General features: G+C 38.7%; 2 protein-coding genes across 4 annotated transcripts in view; one reads left to right on the top strand and one right to left on the bottom strand.

The window, feature by feature from the left end:
* Positions 1 to 1,124: 1,124 nt before the first annotated feature.
* On the top strand, positions 1,125 to 23,979 carry lgals8a (galectin 8a). 3 transcript variants are annotated; one of them, XM_053614230.1, is made up of 10 exons: positions 1,125 to 1,274; positions 2,026 to 2,114; positions 2,744 to 2,951; positions 3,211 to 3,330; positions 3,478 to 3,528; positions 4,538 to 4,564; positions 5,822 to 5,910; positions 6,314 to 6,479; positions 9,220 to 9,365; positions 23,495 to 23,979. In XM_053614230.1, coding segments are annotated over exons 1-10 (936 nt in total). In that variant the 5' UTR covers positions 1,125 to 1,235; the 3' UTR covers positions 23,496 to 23,979. The 3 variants fall into 3 exon arrangements, with proteins under 3 accessions (XP_053470205.1, XP_053470204.1, XP_053470203.1); XM_053614229.1 differs by lacking the exon at positions 23,495 to 23,979 and adding an exon at positions 17,982 to 19,215; XM_053614228.1 differs by lacking the exon at positions 23,495 to 23,979 and having other exon boundaries at positions 9,220 to 11,601.
* zdhhc14 (zinc finger DHHC-type palmitoyltransferase 14) overlaps positions 14,299 to 24,387 on the bottom strand; it is a 34,768-nt gene continuing 24,679 nt past the window's right edge. The window contains exons 6-9 of the mRNA XM_053614232.1: positions 22,520 to 22,622; positions 19,832 to 19,941; positions 14,984 to 15,086; positions 14,299 to 14,688 (exon numbers count right to left, since the gene is read on the bottom strand). Of these exons, the coding sequence (XP_053470207.1) occupies positions 14,299 to 14,688; positions 14,984 to 15,086; positions 19,832 to 19,941; positions 22,520 to 22,622 (706 nt within the window). The remainder of the gene's footprint in view (positions 14,689 to 14,983; positions 15,087 to 19,831; positions 19,942 to 22,519; positions 22,623 to 24,387) is intronic.

The following is a 24,387-nucleotide window of genomic DNA, read 5'->3' as shown; positions in this document are numbered from 1 at the left end:
CCTATTGTGCATGAGTCTTAGGTACATGCAAAGCAGGACAATGATCCAGAACATACATGAATATCAACACAAAAATGGTTTACTGTCTACAAAATCAAGGTCCTGCCATGGTCATCCCAGTCCCCTGACCTGAAACCCATAGAAAACCTGTGTGGTGAGCTGAAGAGGAGAGTCGACCAGCGTGGACCTCGAAATGTGAAGGATCTGGAGAGATTCTGTATGGAGGAACGCTCTCAGATCCCTCACCATGTATTCTCCAACCTCATCAGGCATTGTAGGAGAAGACTCAGAGCTGTTATCTTGGCAAAGGGAGATAGCACAAAGTATCGATTAAAAGGGTACCAATAATTGTTGCACGTCTATATTTAACAAAGATGATTTTATAAACCTGTGTTTTGTTTGCAATTGTTTGATATCCATGAGAGCAGAGTATTTTTGTGAATATTTTTAACAAAAGGTTAAACAATAAAGACAATTTTTCACAGCTTTCTTTGCTCATATTTACCAAGGGTATGTTAATGACATTAAATGTACTTAATAACCTATTAAATGTATTTAAATAAACAAAAGACATGAAATAACATATCATTAAATACCTTATCATTAAATACAGTTTTTGTTTGTTTTATTTGTTTATTTAATCGAGGTCGTTTGATTTTATTGTGCAATAATTTGGTCAGAATATATTTCATGTGCTATTCAAATACGAATGACTTTACAACATATACTTTCTTTACATTTTTCCATTTGTATAAATAACATGTACATTAAATGCATTCAATAATACTTTCGTGTATTTAAATATATGAATTAAAAAATGAAATAAACATACATTCTTCGGTATGAAATCCTTCTTGTTTGTGTTGTATTTTAACTATTTGATTTTTATCTGTATTGTAATTCATTCTTGTAATTAAAGCCAAAAAAATGTAGTGTAAGTGTCTTAACCATATTCAATCTTTTCTTTTTAATATTTGCATAAATAAAATGTATGCAAAGTTCCAAGTTAATAAATATGATGTAACAACACGATAAACAGAATGTGATCTTCAGGAAAACAACAGCTCTCGCTTCGCTTGGTGACGTCTGCAGGCCGCCGTGTTCCCATTGGCTGCGTCACAAGAACTAGGAAGTGAAAGTAAAGTCTATCTGCGTCTCAAACGGCGACATTAAGGAAACATTGTATTGCGCGGAAGCCTTTATTTCAGAACCTACGTAGAATCTGTGTCGTCGAAATGTCGGTAAAACAGCCGAAGCAGATTGTACTCAAACCGGTGAGAGAGATATATATTACTTATATATATTATAATAAGTATATAACTCATATACGTAGTATATAAACGACTTGTGTCGTTTTAATGTAGTTAAATACACTCGTGTTTAGTTGTCTGCCAGCTGCCTAGTTTAAGCTCAGGTAATGATGACAAGGTTTTGACAAGTTATACCTGGAGGCTTGGCCAGTTTCACGGCTCTTTAGTTTGTGAATGTAATGTTTTTCTTCAATGTCAACAAACTTGCATGTCATTTTTAATGTCGTTTAGGAAACAGGAAAATGCTGCTAAATCGTTCAGTCTACTAAAACTGTTGAACGTTACAATAAAATTTATAGTGGAAAAAAACCCCAAAACAATAGAAACCATGACCGAAATTCTAATGGTTTCCAGTACAAATACCATTACAAACCATCAGCTGTTAACCATTAAGACCATTACGACTGGTCCCTAATGGTGTCCACTAGACACAACATGCCACCAATAGAAGGCAACAAATTACCAGTAGAGACCCACAGTGACCATTACAATTTCCATTAAAACCGATACAATTCCTATTAAAACCATTACAAACTCTGTGAGGGTTTCTACAGTTTGTTTGTTTTTCAGTAGGGTGGTCTTTGGGTCTAGACATGTCTGGTAAAGTTATTCAGAAACACTGAGGCCAAACTATCTTTATGTAATTCAGGATAGAAAAATAAAAACAAAAAGGTGATAATATAGCACACTAATGTAATAATTTGTGATTTCTCAGCACATCCCCATAGCAGTAACCATCCTGGGGGGACTCCATCCAGGTGAGATGGTTCTTATCCAAGGCTCAGTTCCAGCTGATGCAGACAGGTGAGTGATCTTACTTTAACATAACATTAATATCAGTAACCGTATCGTCCTATTGATCTAGCTTAAGCATAATTTAAACCCAGCGTGTCGTAGGTCTGGCTCTGTGCAAACATCTGATGTATAGTGATAACTCACTGCTTTGTATTTAAATCATATTAAAAGGGGTAGTTTGGTAAGTAACTGAATGTACACGTTTCAAACATTCTGGACAGCGGTCAGGTTTCAGTGTTGGCTCCTAAAAACAAGAGCTTCTTTTCTCACTCACTATTTTCCAGCGATATTTAACATCATGTTCATGAGAAATCCGTCGGAGGACAAGTAGTGGACTGTAAGCTCTAGAACGCAAATCAGCTAGATGACAGACTCTGCGATCTATGAGATGAAGGGTTGACGGTGGCATTAGCGTGAAATTTGAAGCTTTGAAGCCTTATCTGTTTGATCAGTGAGTGAGAGCTGGACAGAGTAAAGCGCCGCTACATTGGTGGCTTTAGGTAGAGATGAAGTTGAATCGCACTGCACTTCTGTCAGCATGAAGTCTAATGGGGTTGTGAGAAACCAGTGAAATTACAGTAGACCAATATGCCGGTGAAAGAATTTAAAACTCAACAAGAAGTTGGGTTTTTTTGCAGGTTTCAGGTGGACTTCATGTGCGGCAGTAGTTCTAAGCCCAGAGCAGACGTTGCGTTCCACTTGAACCCACGCTTTAAGAAGGACCACATCGTGTGCAACACCCTGCAACTCGAGTACTGGGGAAAAGAAGAGATCCACTATCAGATGCCCTTCAGGAAGGGGGCAGATTTTGAGATCATCGTGCTGGTAGAGAAAGATTTGTACAAGGTGAGGATGGAGATTATTTGTTCTAAAATTCTTAAGCACTACTTGAGCTGGATTAATTTGACAGAGGAATCTGGATCAGGTCATGTTGTAAGTTTTGCTGGTTGATTCAGACAGAATTCCAGCTCATGCTTGCTTAAAATCACAGATCTTCTTAGAAATCACTTTCATTAGGGTACCTCTCCAGGTAAAACAAATCCGGCTTGAATAGGGGTTTTGTGCGCGTCCTAACTGTTTGTGCTGTCTTCCTTCTTACCTCTAGGTGGCAGTAAATGGTGCCCATGTGCTGGAGTATAAGCACAGGATAGATCTGGCCAGGGTGGACACACTGTGTGTATCCGGGAAGGTTCAGATCCAGGCCATCGGATTCATTCCAAGCACAGTGAGCTCCTGACTTTATCATCACGATGTGTCTTCTGCTCTTAGACATTCTGCTGTTTGCCATTGCTAGCATAATGTGGAGCACTATCTACAAAACCAGAAGTCATGTTTTATCTCTGTTTTTTAACTTTTTTTTTTATTTTTTAAGAGTACTTCCGGATCTCCAGTAGCTGTGAAGGGGATCAGCACACAGGCGCCAGTAAGTACCGTAATGCTGTGTTTCTCTTATATCCTTTGCGCAGATGTGAATCACAGTACAGTGTACCCTACAGTGGATCTAAAAAAGTTTACACACCCTTGTTAAAATGGCAGGTTTTTGTGATGTAATAGAAATAAAAAATCAAATAAACCATATCAGAACTTTTTCTACCTTTTATTGTGAAATTTTGAACCTTTTAATTAAAGTGAAAAACAAGATGACTCATTTTAGGGGAAAACAATGAAACAGAAATCATGTACAGTAATCTGTTTGCATAAATGTGCACAATCCTAAAATAATAGATGAAGCACCTTTAGATTTTATCATAGCATTCAATCATTTTGGGTAAGAGTCAATCTGTTTGGCACGTCTTGATTTGTAAGCATTCTGATTATTCCCTCCACCTTGATTAAAGCCGCAGTTCCAGCTTAAGATAAACAGCCCCAAAGTATAATGCTACCACTCCCATGCTTCCCCATGGGGATGGTGTTCATTTGGTGATGCATGTTTTTTTTTTGTTTTGTGCCAAACACATCTTTTGGTATTATGGCCAAAAAGTTCAACTTTGGTCTCATCAGCCCATAATACATTATTCCACATGGTTTTGGGAGATTGGATGTATTTTATTTATATATTTTTGGTTAAGAAAAAAAAGGCGTCCACCTTGCCACCCTACTCCATAGGCCAGAGATGTGAAGAAATCAGGAGATTGTCACATGTCTGGAGAAACCAGTACTTGCCAAAAATGGCTGCAATTCTTGTAATGTTTCTGCAGGCCTATTGGCAGCCTTCTTGACCAGTTTTCTCCTGATCTTCTCATCAATTTTTGAGGGACGTCCCGTTCAGGTTAGGCGCGTAAGAGCAGGGTTAGGCGCGTAAGAGCAGGGTTAGGAGGGTAAGAGGAATTATTATGATATTAAAATGTCACTGTAGAATACATGCTTTCTGACTAATACATAAGAAATAAATATTGTATAACACACTGTTAATCTTCTTGTCTGCTCCTCAGGTTGTGGCGGATGACTCATGTGATATGGTGAGTAACTGTCACATGATTAGAAGTGTTGGTTATAGTTATGTTTTAAATGCATTTTGTTTGGTCAGGTAAAATGTGCTGTTGTTGTTGTTGTTGTTATTGTTGGTTTGTATGTCCCATAAATATTCTTCAATTGTTCTGGAAGTGCCCTAAAAACCCATTTTACCTTATTTCAGAAACTGCTGATTTCTTGGGAATTTCACACACAGCAGTATCTAGAGTTTACACAGAATGGTGCAAAAACAAAAGACATTGAGGGAGTGACAGTTCTGTGGGTGGAAACGCCCTGTTGACAAGAGAGGTCAGAGGAAAACGGCCGGGTTGGTTCGATGAAAGAAGTGAGGAAAGTAGGATTTAAGAATGGTTGGAAGGAAGGAAGGGATGAAAGAAGGATTTAAGAAAGGATGGAAGGAAAGAAGGGAGGAAAGATGGATTTAAGAAAGGATGGAAGGAATGGTGTGAGAAAATCATTAGATAAATTGAACACATGAGGGGAAAGATGGATGGAATAAGGATAGAAGAAGGATGGAAGGAATGAATGATGGAAGAAAGGAAGGGTTTTAGACAGTCACTAGATACAGGATGAAAGGATGATAGGAAAGAAGGAACGCTGGATAGTAGAGTGGAAGGAAGGAAGGAATGATGGAGAAAGAAAGGGGGATGGGTGTATTTATTTATTTATTTAGTTAGTTAGTTAGTTAGCTAGTTATTCATTCATTCAATCAATTATAAAAAATAAATCCTTGCCTCTGATTGGCTGACGTGTATTAGTTTCTTATGTTGGGACGCCCGTAACACAGATCTGGTGAAAATTGTAATATAATTTCTAAATCAGTGCTCTTCAACGGCACGTAACCATGGCAACAAGAATGAGGCTAAATCTGTTTTCACACTCTGTTACTGCAGGTAAACCAATCATTTTAATTGCAGGTAGGAATCATTTATATGCTGCGGTTTTCAATAAAAGCAACATCAACAACAGAGTGAGATCTCCCCTGCTGAAACGAATCCATAGCAGTCTTATAATTTGTTGTCCAATAATGAACGTCTTTAGAAATGAATGCGTGTTGCTCCGTCAAATAACTGCTTTACTGTGTACGCTCTTTTTCAAACAGGACGACCTTTTCATTTAGGGAATGCAAACGCTATCATAAGAAACCGCCTCCTTTATGAGACACAGTGGCAGTGATGATGAATAATATTTTGTGTGTGTGTGTGTGTGTGTGTGTGTGTGTGTGTGTGTGTGTGTGTGTTCAGAGTCTTCCTTTTAGGAGAAAGCTAATAAAGGGCTTGAGTCCAGGAAACACCATCACAGTCAAGGGCCAGATCATTGCCTATGCTAACAGGTTTGGAGATGATGTTCGATATTGTTAAATACCAAACAATTAACTGTACTGTACAAGAATGACATGTTTTATTTTAAATCCTACTTTTTCTCTGAAGGAAGTTCTTATAAGGATATACATATTTATAATCAAATTAAAATATGATTATAACTTCATAATAGTTTATAACTATTTATATATAATAATTTTTTATCATATATATATATATATATATTTAAGATTACACCACCATTGTACTTTTTCCATTTGCATCAATATTTTTATATCTTTGAGTCAAAATGTGTATTGTCATTGTTATACAGTATGGCAGTGCAAATCTTTTTCTGTTCAGAAGGTGTAGAAATGTTTTGTTTTGTTTTATTAATATTTTTGCTGTTTGTCATCTGTGCATGTTGGACTGCAGCTTCTCTGTGAACCTGCGCGTCGGGAACTCCGAGGACATCGCGCTGCACTTAAACCCTCGGCTCAGATCTGGTTTGTTTATTCGTAACTCTTACCTGTCGGAGTGCTGGGGTCCAGAGGAGAACACTCTGCCCAGCTTTCCCTTCACTCCGGGAGAATACTTTGAGGTATTAAACACTACCTGTTCCAACAAATACATGCACAAAGAACACCAGTGTACACACTATATATACTGTGTGTGTGTGTGTGTGTGTATATATATATATATATATATATATATATACACGTATATACGTATATGTATGTATGTATGTATGTATATTTATATCCTACCATGACATATTATCATATACATCCATATGTGGTTAAAATAAGGAAAGTGTACCTCCTATTTTACAATTTATCTACACAAAAAGGAAATGGAAAAAGTAAAACACACGTGATGTTGCTGGATCCTGTAACAAGACAACAAACCACAATGAGTCAAAAACTACAGGAAGTTATTCTGAAATGAAGTTCAGGCTTTATACCGCATTCAGAAAAGGAGAATCAAACTTTTGAACTTGGGATTTTTTGTCCCAGTGTGAAGATGCACCAATTTCATTACTTGTAAATATTTTAGGAACATCTTTTAAAACCTAGTGTATGAAATGTCTTTTATTGCTATAAATTTATAGGTGTGACAACTTTTTTTTTTTCCTTTTCTGCAATAATAGCTGTAGTGATATTCTTCTACATTTATCGTTGTGTCTTGCTTGCTAATGTGACTTGCACTGAGGCAGAAAATTGATTTAAATAGATGCTGTTGCTAAAAAGCCAAATGTGGCTCTCTGGCAGTCCTGAGATTTGAGCTCACGACCTTCTGGTACACTAGTGCAGAAAGTTAACCACTGAGCCACTACTGCACTATTTATCTTCAGTGTGTTTTGCTCCAGATAGTTCGTACGGCCCAAACTACAATCTCTGTTTAGTGGTCAGTAGTGTGTTTAATCATATAAGCGTTAATGCGATTGCTCATTGTGCTGATTTAGCTTCAGTGTTTATTTATGGTCCTTCTGTCCAGGATGCAGCAGTAAATAAATGAGAATGTCTTTATAGTGGTCAGCACGATGTTTAATCTTGTAACCATTAATCAGATTGAGCTCGAAGTCTTCGGTTTAGCGTTTTTCTGCCATTCATCTGATAATCATCACAGCACCATTGATATCGATCATGCAAATGATTTTCTGAAGGGGGAAAATATATAGTTTGACTTAAAAACTGAGTTTCTATTTCTAGATATATTTTTACAGGATTTTTGTTCGTGCTTCCTTTAGCAAACTCCGACACCGTGAAGTAAAGGAAAGACAATATATCAATATATCCACTCTCATCAGTTTTTCTCGCTGTCAGCACAGCAATCATGGTACATGGTGACAGACCGGACCAGGCAGCCAATCAGAGGAGAGAGTGCGTGAGCGCATGAGCGGGTTAACTAAACAAACAGGAGTCCAATATTGTACTACAGGAGGGGAAAAAAAGATGTAGGCCTGATGGAGTTTTAGCTTTTAACAAGTGAGCCTGTAATTTGTTCTGAAGCTAGTGAATGCCAGTCAGCTGTAGACTTTGTATTGTCTCGAGTTGTTTTAGCTGGAGAGCTTATGATAGACATCTAGTGACTAACAGGAGGTGTTTGTGTTTCTCTGAATGTTGGTTACATTTCACACTGTTATATTAGGTGTGAGTTAGTTATCCGGGGCATTAGCTCACCCTTGTTGTAGATTTATTGCTCTGTTTTGACGCGAGACAACACATCAGCGTGAGATTACAGCTTCTTCTTCTAGGGCGGCTGTGGCTCAGGTGGTACAGCGGGTTCTCCAGTAATCGTAGATGATTCCCAGCCCACATGACTCCACATACCGAAGTGTCCTTGGGCAAGACACTGAACCCCGAGTTGCTCCTGATGGCAAGCTAGCGCCTTGCATGGCAGCTCTGCTACCATTGGGGTGTGTGTGTGTGTGTGTGTGTGTATGAATGGGTGAATGAGAAACAGTCTAAAGCGCTTTGTAGAACCACTAAGGTTAATAAAGCGCTATATAAGTGCAGACCATTCTTCTTTTCCATTTTATTCGAAAGGCAGCAGTCGATACTGTATACACATCTCTCCGGGCTGAAGAGATTAATAACGTCAGTGCATGCTTTGTTGCAGTGCCTCACAGTAGAATTGCATGTCTTTCTTACCATTGTTCTTGGTAGACCGTATTAGAAAATAAATGAAAATCCAGACAGAACATTTGATGGAACAAATTGTGCCACGTCCTCCTTTCTTCAGTTGTAGTCGATCAGCTAAAACCGTTTTTTTTTTATTATTTAACCTTTCCTTTGTAAATTTCTTTCCTTAAAGTACATCCAGTTCTTGAGCGTGGTCATTTGGACTCGGGGTGGTTTAGGACACGCTGATTTTCTGTCATGCGTAAACATGAAAATAATTTCACTGTGCAGCTGAAGCATCTGGAAGAAGCAGATTCATTAATGTATTTTTTTTTTTGCTGCTGCTGCTGGGTATCATTTCACCCTCTATGTTCTTAAATTTTGAAGGCCTGGAAAGCTGGAAGCACGTAGATGATAACATAGATCCTCTTTCAATGTAAATCTGTACATGCAGATGATTGCTGATATTTTATTAAATCTGTTATTACATAATGACACATTGGAGCTTATTGATTTTGTTTAAAGCACGTATATGTAGATTTGGGTGCGTGTTTGTAGAAAAGATTTTGCCGTCCATAGTCACGCTGTAAAACTAAACATGACTTGGTAAATCAGATTTTTATTTATTTTTTTTAATGTAAGAGCAGAAGAATTTTAACCTGAAACGTTGCTTTAAACTGTTGCTCTGATTGTCCTGCATGTGTTCCTGTGCGCCAGATGATAATCCTGTGCGAGGCGCAGCAGTTTAAGGTGGCTGTGAACGGCGCTCATCAGTTGACCTACAAGCACCGCGTGCAGGACCTGAGCCGCGTGGACGAGCTGGAGATCACCGGAGACCTGGAGCTGCTGGATGTTAAGATATGGTAACCGACCCTCCTTCTGAACTCTGCAGCTTCAAATAAAGATGTCTAGATTCAACTCGATCAAAAATCTGCTGACATAGTGTGTGCACAGAACCAACTAGACTGGCTTTTAAAGCACATGAGGTCACGGCTTTGGCTGTATGATTTAATACCACTGCAGTTTAATATGTAACCACTTTAGCATCTACTAAGCTTTTAAGAAATAACAGTCATGACTTAGGGATGAGTTACTGTTTTTCGGGTTTGTGTATCAAAAAGTTTTGCAGTAAGGAACATTTGAACCAATTGTACATAATTTTCACTGTACATCAAAGAAAGTACTTATCAGCCAGGACATGTTTAGTGTCTGACTTTGGCTTTTTTGGTATTGCACTGAAGCTACAAGGTCGATGTGTGATGCAAACTGCCTACTTAGTAGTTTAATATATTTTTTTTAAAAATTGCTTATGTGGTTTCTGACACACTGTTATTGATAAAAATGGACAAAGCGGCCATTTTGAATTCCTCAACATGTACACTACCGGTCAAGGGTTTAGACACACTCATTGTTTATTATTATTTTTTCCACATTTTCACATGTTGTGATTAAAAAATCCAAAATAAATCAAAATAATTTAATATTTTAGCATCTTCAAAGTAGACCCCCTTTTTGACTAGAATTTCCAGAAATGTATTCTTGGCATTTTCTCACCCGATTTCTTGAGGAATTCCCCTGAGATGCTTTTCAAACACAATTAAAGGAGTTCCCACCTACCCTGGACTCTTTTTGGCTGCTTTTTGGAATATTTCGCTCCGAGTCGTTAAAAAAAATTTGTTTGTAAACAAAATATTAGTTTTTGAGAGTCGAGTGTCCACAAACTTTTGACCGGTAGTATAGATAGGTGTCACTTGTCAGACTCAGGAAAGCGCTTAATGTTAGAAGGCAGACTTGTACGTTTCGGATGATTATACAGTTACATTTACATTTGTATGTTTAATGAATGAATGAATTAATACAGTATGTATGTAGTACACAATAAGATGAGCGTGTGACAATTTAGACGTGCAGTTTGCCCAGTGCTCAGCTTCCTTTATTTATGTGCCTCATAGCTCTAGGGAGGATTATGTACATTTAGTTTGTTCCTTGAATATGTGGGTCCATGGATAGATGGGTAACTGAATTCAAGACCGAATTAACAGCCTGCCGCTCTGATTGAAAAAAAAAAAAAACGAAAGAAAGAAAGAAAAAGGACGCCTTTTGTTTTTGATCTCATTTTGCTAGAAGAGGAAGACATGTAATACACAAGGTGATCACGTGACCTTGATATATCGACTGATGTATGAAATGCAAGTTTGAATATGTTGTTTAAAACATTCCTTGAGGACATGATATGGAATACCATGTCGGAAAATCTAGACCAGAGTAAAAATAAAAATAAAAAACCTATTATAAGCAATCTAATAAAGGTAAACATATCAAAGAAGCATTAAAGAATCACGCCGATGCTGCTTCAGGCCCTGTAGGCCAGCCATGTAGTTTACACACATTATGGGTGTGTGTCAGTTTTACTCCGAATGGATCGTTTTACGAGCAGGTTTTGTGTTTCAGTGATTTCAAGAAGAATCTTCAGGCAAGGCGGGATTTAATATTATCCTACTTATTGCACTATTGAAGAAACAAGTTTGCAGTTAGGAGTAAGTGAAGAAAATGTTTGAAATAAAGGAAAACCTCACATACTTGAGGCTGAATGCTTAATTAACCGATTAGCAGACATCTCGTTTAATGTCCACCCAGATGTTCAGACAGATGCATTTGCTGTAAGTGTGTCAGGAAGCCCTCGAGATCGAAGGGCAAATTTCAGTTCATCAGCAGCCTGTAGTGTACGCAGATTTCCATTAAAACAGTTCATTAAATCTGACACCAGAACGTGCCGAAACATGCCGAAACGTGCTGGTTTGCTAGCGGCACAATTTAAGACAAAGTGTCCTTGAAGTACCAGTGGAAAAGAAATGATTCCTAATGATTTAGGCTTTACATATGGAAACATTGTACAGTCTAATTTCAGGTTAATAATTAGCAATGCATGTTAAGAGATTTAATGATCTAGTTGATGAATTGTTGCTCCCCCCCCCCCCATTTATAATCTGTAACGTGCTGACCAATATATCTATACAAGTTACACACACGTGTAGTATTTCTGTCCTTCTTTCTATAAAACATTAATGAAAATTTATGAATAAAGTGAATGTCAGGAAACAGTTTTCTCCTTGCTCCAAGTGGGATAAGTGGATGATTGCATCATGGTATTTTGTTTGTTTGTTTGTTTGTTTTTGTTTTTTTAAACCAAGCATTTTTAATAAACCAGCAGTCAATTATTTAAGACCCAGTGTGTGAGATAATGTTAACGTTCATGTGTACAAAAACAGGTTAATTAAGTATAACCATCCTTGCTGAAGCTGTTAAATCCAGTAACAGCTCATCTGTCTTCTCAAAACAATTTAGTGATTGTTGTGGCCAAAAATGCTCTTTTTTTTTTTTCCTTGCCACCTCAATAGGGATAAATTCACACACTTAAAATCTGTATCCTGTGTTTATATGTTTCTGCTTTGAAACATTGACCATTGTTAAAAGTGCTATACAAATAAAATTGAATTGAACTGAATTAAAATCTAGTTAAAGTGAAAAAACGGATAGATGGACCCTGACTAATGTTCAATGGTAATGTCTTCCAAATTCTGGTGCATAAAAACAAAAAGCTGTTTCGCCAAACTTTTTTTTTTTTCTTTCCATTTTCATATGTGAAATATAAAGAAGGATCGGACAAGATGATATTAAGACACAATTTGGAGCATCCTTTATCAATTTTATCAAAATATTAGTCCGTTCTAAAGGAAACAGGCCATGGAATGATGCAGAAACTGCTGTTAAACGATGTTGTGTTGGTATTCTCGCTGTTGCGTTAGAAGAAATGTAGTGGGGGAGGCAGGGAGATTTATACAGGGAAATGTTTCAAGCGTGTCAAGGAGAGTTGATGTCGTTTTTCCAGATCTCATGAACATTGTTAAGTGCTGTAGCGGAACAAATTCGTCTTTTATTAGGAACAAACGTGAGTTTCGTCTGTGTGTGCTTCGAAACTGATATATGATCATAATACATGAAAATGCAGTGTTTGGCATGTATACTGGAAAATGTTTCGTTTTCTATTTTTAAAGGCGAGAAAATGAAATTAAATGAAATTGTGTAAACAGGGTCCAAACCCCCCCTTGGAGAATCAATTCTAGCCGTTTGCAGACAACACTGTAGATTCCATACAAATTTGCAAATTTATTGACAAGATTATCACCTCTACAATGGGAAATCATTGGACTTGTATTTGGCACATAAATCACATCACCATAATGTGTGATTCAGACATATCAAAAAGATCTGATGCAATATCGTCATGTTAATAAGCCCACTGTCATATTGCCATATTGCCAGAATGATATTGTCAGCAGAAGCCCAGAGAGATGTAAAAAGGCAGTGAGATTGCATTTACACCAACTGTCTTTAGTGTTCAGCTCTAGAAAACATCCACCGTCTGAATCATGGACAGCGTGTGAAGGAGAGTGATGTAGTTCTTCCAGAGCTCATGAACGTTTCTAAGTGCTATAGTAGAACATCTTGGTTTCTCGATGAAACAAGTCCTTACTAGGAACAAAGGTCAGATTTGTCCACATGTACACCAAAAAATGATATCTTAACATGTGAAAATATCCTGAATAAAGGTTTGTTTATCTAAGTAAGGAATAAAACACTTTGGGGGCATGCTGTTATAGGAAAATAATCAATGATGCAGTTAATGTTACCACCCAAAAGGTGATTATTTTCCAATAATAGCACATCAGTGCATAGTGTTTCATTCCTCTTATACCACAACAATTTGATAATGACTGTGATTTTCAACAACGTATCATACTATTTATCCATTTACAGTTACTTTTACCATTGTGGAATGTTTTTATGATGCAAATTAGTTCCGGTTTTCACTTACGTTATAGCAGCTATGTCAGTCGTTTCCTAACCTGCCTCTCTTTAGCGCTCTCTTGAAGTTAATAAGACGAAAAATACAGCTTGCAACGTTACCGAAAAACTTAAAAGCACAAACTCCTCCGTCCTGACGGATCTCCTGTGGTGTTAAAATGTTCAATAAACGTCTCCTCACTCCTCATCTGTTTATTATTAGTCTATACAGTCCCTTTTGAATTAGCCTTTACTATAGAAACGATAGCGTATTATAACGAGCACATTAATATAAACCTGTGATTTGCCTTGCAGCCGGGACTACTTTCACCAAACAAATCAACACCTTCTGACCAAACTGAGTCAAGAATTCAACGGCGCTGTGGTATAATGTTTATCACGACTATTAGTATAAAACAACTATATGATTATGATGCATAGTTCTAGTCGTTTTTTTTTTGCTCGTCTTGTTCTATTAGCAGGTCATTCTTGCTTCGTTCTACAAATAAATCAATCAAGCAAAAGAATATCATTTCAAGCTTGTAATGAGTAAAATGATATTTAATATTTAATATAGGCTTAGTAAGTAATCTTACGTTTGTTTTGTTGCGGTGTCGTAACGAGAAGTATTCGATATATTCGCTTTATCCAAGACACTTTCACTTGCCAAGATATCTTTTGTTTTCAGTGTGTTGATAAAGTGTGATCCTTTAATACAGAGTTCATTTTGAGGCATAGTGCGAGAGCGCTAACAGATCAGCTCTCCTGCGTAAGCACACTGGAAGAGCCGGAAGACTGCTCTTGGGACTTTATTTATTTATTTATTTATTTATTTATTTATTTATTTTTGAGGCTGTTCTATCTTGCAGTGTCTGAAAAAGTAAAATGTCACCGGAGGTGTTTCATCATCCTATTAAATTATGGCTTTTGGCTCTGCGCTTTCTGGGATTGTCACACGGAGCTGAGCTTCACCAGGCCGCGTACCGAATCCTCGTGCAGCGAGTCCTGGCTGGCCGGGTCGTACAGCTGCACCAGGTGGGCGGCGCAGGGCAGCGCCATGGCCGGGGAGGGCATCTCCTCTGGGCTGGCGAAGGCCTCGTGGCTGAGTTGGTGGTGGTGGCAGAGGCTTTCAGGGTCATGTAAAGCCAAAAGCTCACCCCCACAGCCTAGACTGGTGGTGGAGGAGGGCAGCGAGGGGTGAAGCGAGCACGGCATAACCACTGACGGTTTGACCTGCAGGACAGCGCCTCCGCTCAGCAGCACCGGCTGGGCGTGAAGGAGAGGCGTGGTGGCGGCGTGCAAAACGAATTTGGTGCTCTGGATGCACTGATCTTGGTGACACTTGGAAAGAGGGAGGGAAAAAAATGAGAGAATGTGTTAAACGAGAAACCCATGTTTCTGAGCATGGGATTAAAAAACTAGTTTAACGCTGGATCGGTTATGGAACGCTCAAGGTTATGCAGATAATATTATTGCAGCTTAATGTCACTTGAATCAAGTATATGAAAATGAGGCCAAGATTTTGGGTGAGGGAGACTTTCACTGTTGGCATCATAGCCCCAGTTCAAAAAGTAAATAAGTGAATTGAATTGTTCCTTTAATAATTACTGACTTTTGTCTCATACACACATCTTACCATATGACTCTGGAGCTGAGTTGTAGGACATGCGTTGGTCCCATTTGACTGAGCTGCTGGCTGAGGGGCATCTGTTTCTACAAGACCTCTCCTGTCAATCAGACTGAAGTACAGAGAGAGATGGAAAGTGAGAGAGAGAGAGAGAGAGAGAGAGAGGAAGAAAGATGGATGGACAGACAGAGACTGGAGCAATTAGGTGCTTTGAGCAAAAAGAGTGTGTGAGTCACTGAGCGTGGGTGAACACAGAAGAATGAATGAGCTTGAGGGAATCAAGAGGGTCTCTGCCTCTGCCTTCCTGTGTGTTTGTATGAGTGTGTGTGTGTGTCGCAAGGCACTTCCTCCCACTCCGCATGCCCACACGCGAAACAGATGGCATCCACTTGTACCAGCCCTGATCCAGCTCCGTTTTGATGGGAAACTTGCTAATGGTGTGTAAAACTGTGCGTGCGTGAGTGTGCCTCATAAATCTGCTTTACATAAAGCAGAGATGCTGAGGCTCATTCCTAAAGATCCTGATGATTTTCCACTGCGCAGTTTTTAGTTTAAACACACCTGGCTCTGATCTTCAGCCGCTTCTGATTAAGACTGGAACTAAACTGCGTAGTGTTTATGCGGGAACGGAGCAGAGCTGCCGTGATTATAAACTATAATCAGCGAGGAAGAGAAGAGAAGCACCTGGCACGCCAGAGATGCAATCTAACTACGGATAAGTTCCAGATGCTCGAAGTCACGTCTTGGGCTAGGCAATGTTAAATAGCGATTATGCCATAATAGACTTTTCTCAGATATCAGGATGACTAAAAATTCCTCCAAGATTTACAAAAGCTTCATTGTCTTTGTACTCACATGCGTATGTTAATAAACGTCAGTCGCCCGTAAGTTACCAAGCACGTTCACGCCACAGCTGACGCAAAGAAGCAAAGTTCACAGACAGCTGACAACGACGATTAAACCGTGCTAAATCTCCCAGTAATGCGGCTCGACAACATTGCGACACTGGCTACCATCGACACACATCAAGCCTTCTGCTTTTTATAGGGTGCCATTACTTTTGTCCTAATTGAATAGCTCTTCTAGTTTGGGATTGTGGTCTTACAAGTCATTAATATACATATACATACGCAAAACTTTCATTAAATTTGCATGTGCAATAAGCCAGGTAGACAATTCGACTCCTTGTACACGAACTCTAATAAGATAAACATAACTAAGAAGATTTTCATGAACACCTTTGAATGATTTACAAACACATGTAATAAACGATACCCACTGTTATTCAAATTAACCAGCAGATGACCAGGTAGGTATTAAAGAGGCAGTCTGTAAAGATGGTTTCATATCTACATAATCATGCAGCTTTAAAGACACTTTAGTACAACTGGGATTTTGCATTGCCACGCAATGGATCAAACTCTTCAGGTTTCTTCTATTTCAGGTTACTCTTTATATAATTCTGGCCTGGAAATTAGCTCCGCCCCTAATCAGTTCTGCCCATTCTTCCCTAAACGGCATTTCATGATGCAAGGTTCAATACTAATTTTTCAAATGCCTCAGAAGTGCTTAACACCTACATCACACGCGTGGCCAAGTCTGCTACATAAAGCCCAGTTTGACTGTAACAAATCAAATGCTGAATATACTAATCACCTCAAAGTATTTTATTGCTTTTTCTTATACTTACAAACAGGTTTGTCTGTTTGTAAGTATATAAAATCTGCTTGTTTTTTTGTTGACCTGATAATAAACTTTACTCGAGCTAATGCAGTAATGGAACAGCCCTAAAGGTGGCATGAGTGACTACGTTTACATGCACATCGACTTCCGTTTAAGGTCTGTATATTCGGATCGCAGCCATATTCCGAATACGATGTTTATATGCATACAGGCATCGGAATATTCCAGTATGCATGGTCGTTGTACGTCTGCCCATCTACACATGCTTTTTCTCTCCCGCTGTTATTTCCCAGGAGATTCAAGATGCTGCCATTGCTACCCACAATTCCTTGCACGCACATATATCTCCTTTCAGTGGATTTTCCGAATAAGGTGTTTACATGCAACAAATTTCCGATTAAAACAGGCATATTCCAGGAGTTGGAATCCGAATTTGGGGAATCAGAATATTGTCTGAATCGGGCACTGCGGCGTTTACACGACTCGATACTAATTAGAATAGTGGCAAATTTCAATTACTATCGGCTTATTGATGTGCATCTAAACGTAGTGATTTCCTAAAGTGGAATTTAGTGAGGGCTAATCAACAAGGACAGGTTAAAACCACCACTGAAATATGGAAATCATTAGAGGACGATGCAATCAAAAATGAAAAGAGGACATTTTGAGGTTTGTTTTTCAATACTGCTCCTGTGGATGCTGTTCTGGTGGTTCAGAGATGCAAGACACTGCAGTCTATTAGTGTGAAATACTACAGTTCAATCTGTGATGCAACCCAAGCTGAAAGCATAGTGCAGGCCAGGGGTATTCAACTAAAACTGATAAAGGTCGGTTGCTTACAGAGCGCTGGATAAGCAGCTAACATGACCGAACGGTATCAACAATGACCTTCTAATGCTTAAGTTTTAATTATTACTTTATGGGTATAAAGAAGACATTTTGAAGTACTGTTATTTTTTCCATAGTGGCACTTCATATTACCAGTTTTGACTCATGGCACAGTGTTTGAACACATGAGAGACAACTATTTTGAATTTGATGCTGGGAGAATACTTCACGTACTACACATACTGTACTACTCTGTCCATTCGTCTTTAAGCTTTCTGTTTGATTGATAAAAAATTTTAAATACGCCATGTCATCTGTTTGAAAATAAGACTAGAGAGGATAAGTGATTTAAGAAGCTAGTCTCTGGTCTGATGAGCTGCCTTTCATCTAAATACAGGGTGTCCCAAAAGTCTCCATACATGGGGGAAATTAACACTTTTTAGCAAAATGTCTTCCAAAATTCATACTTATTTTATATAATTTTTTTTTTTTTCAGATAGGCTTTAAGAATGCCTTTGACAAAAGAAGAACGTCTTGAAATCATTCTCATGGCTGGATCGGGAAGCTGTCGCAAGGTTGTGGTGGACTTTAAAGGGGACCTATTATGCAAAATTCACTTTTACATGATGTTTGAATATAAATGTGTTACCTACAATGGTAAAAATCCACCCACTCCTCTTTTATATTCCCCATAATTCATAAACAGTGTCTCAAAATGAGTCGTTCGTGTTTTCTATCCAATGTGATGTCACATTAGAACAGGCCCCGCCCACGACTGGTGACAGACTCTGCCCTATTAGCATAGATCCTCCCCTGAGTGAGCTGCATATAGTGATAAGAAGAATGTCTCAGCTTCGTAGGCTTTGTGAGTGTTCTGTTGGTTGTAAGAATGAACATAAGAGTCTTCATGTAATCCTGGCATCAGAGGCACTGAAGACGCAGTGGAGTAGTTTTATTTTTGAAGGAAATGTACCCCAAAAATAGCTACGTTCGTATATGTTCGAATCATCGAGACCACCAGGCTGCTTTATGAACGAGGGTCAATACAAAGCAGGATTTGCTGAAGTTGATTCTCAAAACATGGATCAGTACCAACTGTTCGTGATCCAGCTTCATATAAAGAACATGTAAGTATCGCACTTTATATTTTGTGAATGTTTGCAAATTCACCTTTCCGTATTAGCAAATAGCAAATTCCACGGCTAATCCGGCTAAAGTTACCGTTGTCTCTGACTGTGTTCACGGAGACCAGAGCTATGTCGTCATTATTATTTTTAACCTGAAAACAGGTTACTGTCTGTATAATTCATACATATAGGGCTGAACACCGGTATTTACGGTGTCAGTCATACCGGTTCTCCTGATTTGTTGTTGCCGTAGTATCTGAAGCACGAGCTGTAAAGGCAGAGCCCTCTTCCGGAAAGGGGGCGGCTCAACTCAGCAGCTCATTTGCATTTAAAGAGACACACATGAAAACAGAGTATTTTTGCTTCCACCCAAAAAGGGGCATTTACAGCATGGTATAATTGACCGAGAAGTGGATGTCCACGAACATCCAGTGATGAAGGTACAACCGACATGGTGCTGGCAAATGTAGTCCCCTATGTATGGAGACTTTTGGGACACCCTGTAGTTTCCAATAGTTTCCAATTAGTTTACATAAATGCATGTGATTGGATAATAGTGGATCTGCTACAGAAGCCAAACTGGTTTGTTTATAAAAAATCAAATAAAAAAAAGAATCAGCTTTTTTCATGTTTTTTTTTTTTTCCACGTACTTGGTTTGGTCTGCTTGAATACTTCTCAGGACCATGGTCCACCAGTCCATGATGCACTGCAGAAGGTTAGTGTCCAAACCATGTATCAAATAGGGTGAACAGTGCAAAAGGGCATGTGTTAGCTATTAAAAACTGGCTTATGTATTCAGCTCTTGGTTAAATGACTATATTTTTTTGTATATCCTTAGACGTGCACTTGAATGGAAAAACTTCCGAAATTTGCATGTGAAGGCTGCATAGTAAGAGCTCTTTCTTAAACACCAGCAGGCTGAGGATTCTACAGCACAACCTGCTCTCTAAGAGAATCTCATAAAGAGTCTAGAGACACATCAGTCATCATACACGAGCAAAACGCTGAACTCAACACGAAGCCTAATCAGATCCCTGAATCAGTGAGTGAATATAATTACCTCCTGAGCGTGCAGATGAAGATCTCAGTTGGAAAAAAAGATTTTTGTTTCCCCTTTACAATAAGCCATAGCATTGTGATTTATTGAAGAGAGAAAGAACAGCAGTAATAAAGAATGGCAATAGGATAAACGATGGGGGTCGAGTGACGCTGGCTCACCTGGGCGGTAACGGGCTACACAGAGCAGCGCAGCAGTTGGTGAGGATGTTGCCGTAGCTGTAGGGGTTGTAGTTGTCTTTGCTTCGTTTGGATGACCATGAACCTTTAATCTGAAACACACACATGCTTCGAGATGTGAGATGGTGTACTAGAATCTGAGTATACAGCAAGAAGGTCAAGTAAAATCATTATACTGTTTATGTTCTGCTTTACCAGCAGGACAGGAAAAGGTGACGTAAATTAAATTCGAAGTGCAACGTTCAAATGAATCCAAATGATAAACAGAATTGACATATTTCATCCACATTTACTGTATCTATGTATTGTACACACTAATTCATTCGTTTACATCAATAGCATTTGGCAGACACCCTTCTCCAGAGCGACTTCCACAAGTCTCTATCAGTAAATACATCCTGATACTGGTTCACTAGGTCACGGACTTAAGAGCACTATCAGTCTAAAAACTCTGTTGAGGAGGCGATGTAGTGAGAAAGCACACATTTATTTTTTAATAAATAAAATTGCTAATTTAAGTACTTTAAGTAATTCGTAATATAAAGAACAAATGAAACATTACAAAATGTCGGCGAGATTACCCTTACTCATTCAAATCATAAAAATAATATATAAAATAATCAATTAAGATTAATTGTTTTGATAAACTACTAAAAGCCAAAAAGTGATCCTTTCAACAAATACATTTGAATAAATAATCTACCCTTTAATGCCATCCTGAATGTTTGAGCAGATACTATGATGTGGTAAGAAGCATCATATTGCCTGGAAGGTTGCCATGGTTATTTCCATAATGTTCCACATGTTTCCATAATATAACAGTTCAAGCACTGGATATACTGTAGTTATGTAACTAAAAATAAGGTTTCTTTTAGTCACGGGGCTTTAAATCTCACATGTAATAACAGTCCTACACAGACATTATTTTCTTGTTTCCTGTTTTATAACTCAAACCAGCAAAAGATACACACACACACACACACACAGAGGAAAGCCTCTGGGCCAAATAAAGCCTGCTTCCCAATCTATCACACCTCTCGAGCATTTCCTCTGATCAGTTCTTTGAGTTTAATATGGCCAGATGCACAAGTACTGGGTTGTGTAACTGCCTGAAATATCTCTTGTATTTTGTGTCACATATACAGGAAATGTATATTATATTATATTATATATATATGTAGCATTGGCCATGACTACATTCCTTAACGTGATAGTAATATGGAGTTTATTTCTTGTCAAAAGTAATCATACATAGTCCATAGTTAATTTCGTTAAACTGTGTTCTGATTTTTTTTAAAAATGTTTTTGTGTGTGTGGTTCTCAGGAATTTTTCAAATCATGATAAATACATTCAGGTTGTAGTTTAATTTTAGATTTTAGTTTAGATTTAAAGCGTATGGAGTAAATGATTACTATTTTAACAGTCTGTAGCCACGACTCATTTAGTTTCAGCCCTGTTCCCCTCAGCTGTCTGGAGCTATCCATCTGGCCCAGCCCCTCCTTTATCTCTCTGGAGCCAACCACCCAACCCCATGCCTTCAACCCTCTCTAACTAACTACGCACCTAGCCCCACCTGCTTCAGCACTCTGGAGCTCTGCCTTCTCAGCCCTCTAAAGCATTGGTCACCAACCCTCTTCCCTGAGATCTTCCTTCCTGCAGGTTTCATCTCCAACCAAAATCTAACATCAGCTGTTTTAGTTGATCAAGAACTTCTCAAGGCGATGATTAGATGGTCAGGTGGGCACCATTATGCTTGGAGCTAAGGTCTTCACGAAGGTAGATCTCCAGGAACAGGGTTGGTGACCACTGATCTAAAGATACATACCATTCAGCCCTTTTAGTTCTCTGAAGCTTTATATTTCACCCCATTAACTTAGTGCTCTGAGGCTATACACTTGATCCTGAAGTGGTGAATTTGTAAATGCATAAATTGTTATTCATGATTAAAACGAGGAAGTAATATGTATGAAGTGTGAAGTAATATGAAGTAATATGAGAATTTGCAATCATCAGGTGCAGTTTTATGGATCATGATGTCATTGTTGCAACTCTGATTAGTCATGGGTTTCTAGTGATGGAAACCATGTTTGAGGTTAAATAGGCAATATGTGAAAGAACAGTCTCAAGAATTTTTAGAAGCATGGGTCATCTTTACCCCATTCTCAGAAGTGTGGGTCATCTTTACCCCATTCTCAGAAGTGTGGGTCATCTTTAGCCCATTTTCAGAAGTGTGGGTCATCTTTAGCTAATTCTCAGAAGTGTGGGTCATCTTTAGCTAATTCTCAGAAGTGTGGGTCATGTTTAGCTCTTTCTCGGAAGTTTGGGTCATCTTTAGCCCATTTTCAGAAGTGTGGATCATGTTTAGCCCATGGTTCAGATTCTGACTGGTAAAGATAAAATGGGTGAGTAGTGTGGGTTTACTGGGTGACCCTTCCTGAAGGTTTTGAGTTCAAATCCCAGGGCTACCCCAGAACCAGCATTGGGCCTTTGAACAAAGCCCTGCTCAGCTGTAAGCAGGTACGGTATCCCATCTCAATTGTAAGACACTTTGGATAAAAGCGTCTGCCAAGTGAATAAAATGTTCAACAAGAAAATACAAAGAGAAAGAAGGAGTGTGAGGAGCGTGAGTTATAGAGAAGGAGTAAGTGAGTGATGACTGTGATACTCACATCCTCGTTGGTAGTCAGGTTGGAGCTGATCAGGTAGGTGTGGAAACCCGACAAACCCACGATGGACCAGATGGAGAAAAAACACACGACCACCTCCAGCACAGTGTGCCAGTAAAGGAAAGGAGAACACAGCAAGGTTTCCATGGCAACACAGCCCTGTCTTTCTCTCTATCTCTATCTCTCTCACACACACACACACATTCTCTCTTCCTGACACAATAGAATTAGAATTGATCAATCGTAATGCTAACAGCTGGATTAAGTCCAACAGCGGGAAATGTTCCTCTCACAGCAGAGTTAATGATCCATGTGTGTCACAGCCACTGATACAGGATGTATCATATCAGATATAGATGCGCATACAAATAAATAAAGGATTTTCAACCTAAAGGTTTTCTATTCCTGATTTTATTCCAGCTTAAAAGCAAGTACTTGTGCTTAAAGTCAGTGGTCTAGACGCTATTGAAAAATCCTGTCTCGGACCCCTCTACTCGCAAAAATAAATAAATAAATAAATAAAATCTGGCAACCTCAGAATGTGTGATCTACATGCAAGTAATTTTAATAATCATAATGGGACACAGAAAACCAACCTCTGTAAGCCGACTCTGAACACGAGGAACTTTCCCTGTGATAAATGTCGATATATCTTTTGAACATAATTCTCTGAATATAAATATGGAGCACTGTTGATATTATGCTTCGGTGGATGTCTTATTCCAAGTTAACACTGATACTATTTAAAAAAAAAAGTGTTGTTTGCTGTCTTCTCTTAGGGTGGAGAGATACTAGGATGCTAGCCTTTTCTTTGCCAGATAATAATCAGAAGCTATTGTAATATGATGTTGACACGAAGCTAGGCTAGGCTAGGACAGAAACAGAAACTTCAACATCTTTATTGATGATGGAACTCATGATGATGGCAGCAGAATGAATTCAGATGTTTACAGAAACAATCTGTCCTCCAATTTACAGAGAAATGCATCCAATCTAATTGGGAGGAACTTCATCATGCAGCAAGACAACGATCCAAAACACACTGCCAACTCAACAAAGGGCTTCATCAGGGTGAAAAAGTGGAAGGTTTTAGACTGACCAAGTCGATCATCAGACCTTAACCCAATTGAGCAGCATTTCATCTCCTGAGGAGGAAACTGAAGGGAGAAACCCAAAAAAACAAACAACAACTGAAAGAAGCTGCAGTAAAGAAGCCTGAAAAAGCAACACAAAAGAAAAAACGCAACAGTTTGGTGACGTCAGTGCGTCACCAGCTTGATGCAGTTACTCCAAGCAAGGCATAATGCAACCAAATATCGAGTGTTATTTACTTTAAGACTATCTGTTCCATTACTTTTGCTCACCTAAAAATGGCTGGTGTCACAAAAGGTGCCATGTTTTAATTAGTTATTTAACACATTGAGATGTAAATATCAGGAAATTAAAGCTGAAATTCTGATCTATCGTCTCGTATCGTCTCCATCTTTTGATCACAAACCCAACTGTATAGCAAGAACATAAGAACTGGCCTTGCTGTTCCAATACTTTCAGAGGGGACTGTATATAATCCATGAAATGAATGGTACTGTTCCCTCATTGCAAGATGTACCTCCTAAATCCCATTTTAACCCTTAAATGGCAGTGGTGGCTGTTTCTGCTTTGTTTTTAACCCAGTTTAGCTTTTTAGTGCATGAAAAGTTCAGCTGCCCCATTTTTACCTTTAAGCTCAGAAAGAGTTTTTTTTTTTTTTGTGGCCCACAGCAGGGATTCTCAGCTCCTGGAAAGAAATTTACTTTACTGCTAAGATGCTGTACGTAATCCAATTCATCAGCTAGCTATCAGGCTTTTCGCAAATCAAATCATTTTTAACC

The sequence above is a fragment of the Ictalurus furcatus genome, chromosome 25, assembly GCF_023375685.1.
Source record: "Ictalurus furcatus strain D&B chromosome 25, Billie_1.0, whole genome shotgun sequence".
Lineage (NCBI taxonomy): Eukaryota > Metazoa > Chordata > Actinopteri > Siluriformes > Ictaluridae > Ictalurus > Ictalurus furcatus.
This window is presented reverse-complemented; position numbering and strand designations above follow the sequence as displayed.

Bases quoted from the DNA above. Each gene is read 5' to 3' on its own strand.
- lgals8a (XM_053614228.1), top strand. From the start codon at position 1,236: ATGTCGGTAAAACAGCCGAAGCAGATTGTACTCAAACCG. The intron at 2,952-3,210 runs GTGAGGATGGAG...TCTTACCTCTAG, and splicing joins TAGAGAAAGATTTGTACAAG to GTGGCAGTAAATGGTGCCCA. The intron at 4,565-5,821 runs GTGAGTAACTGT...GTGTGTGTTCAG, and splicing joins CGGATGACTCATGTGATATG to AGTCTTCCTTTTAGGAGAAA.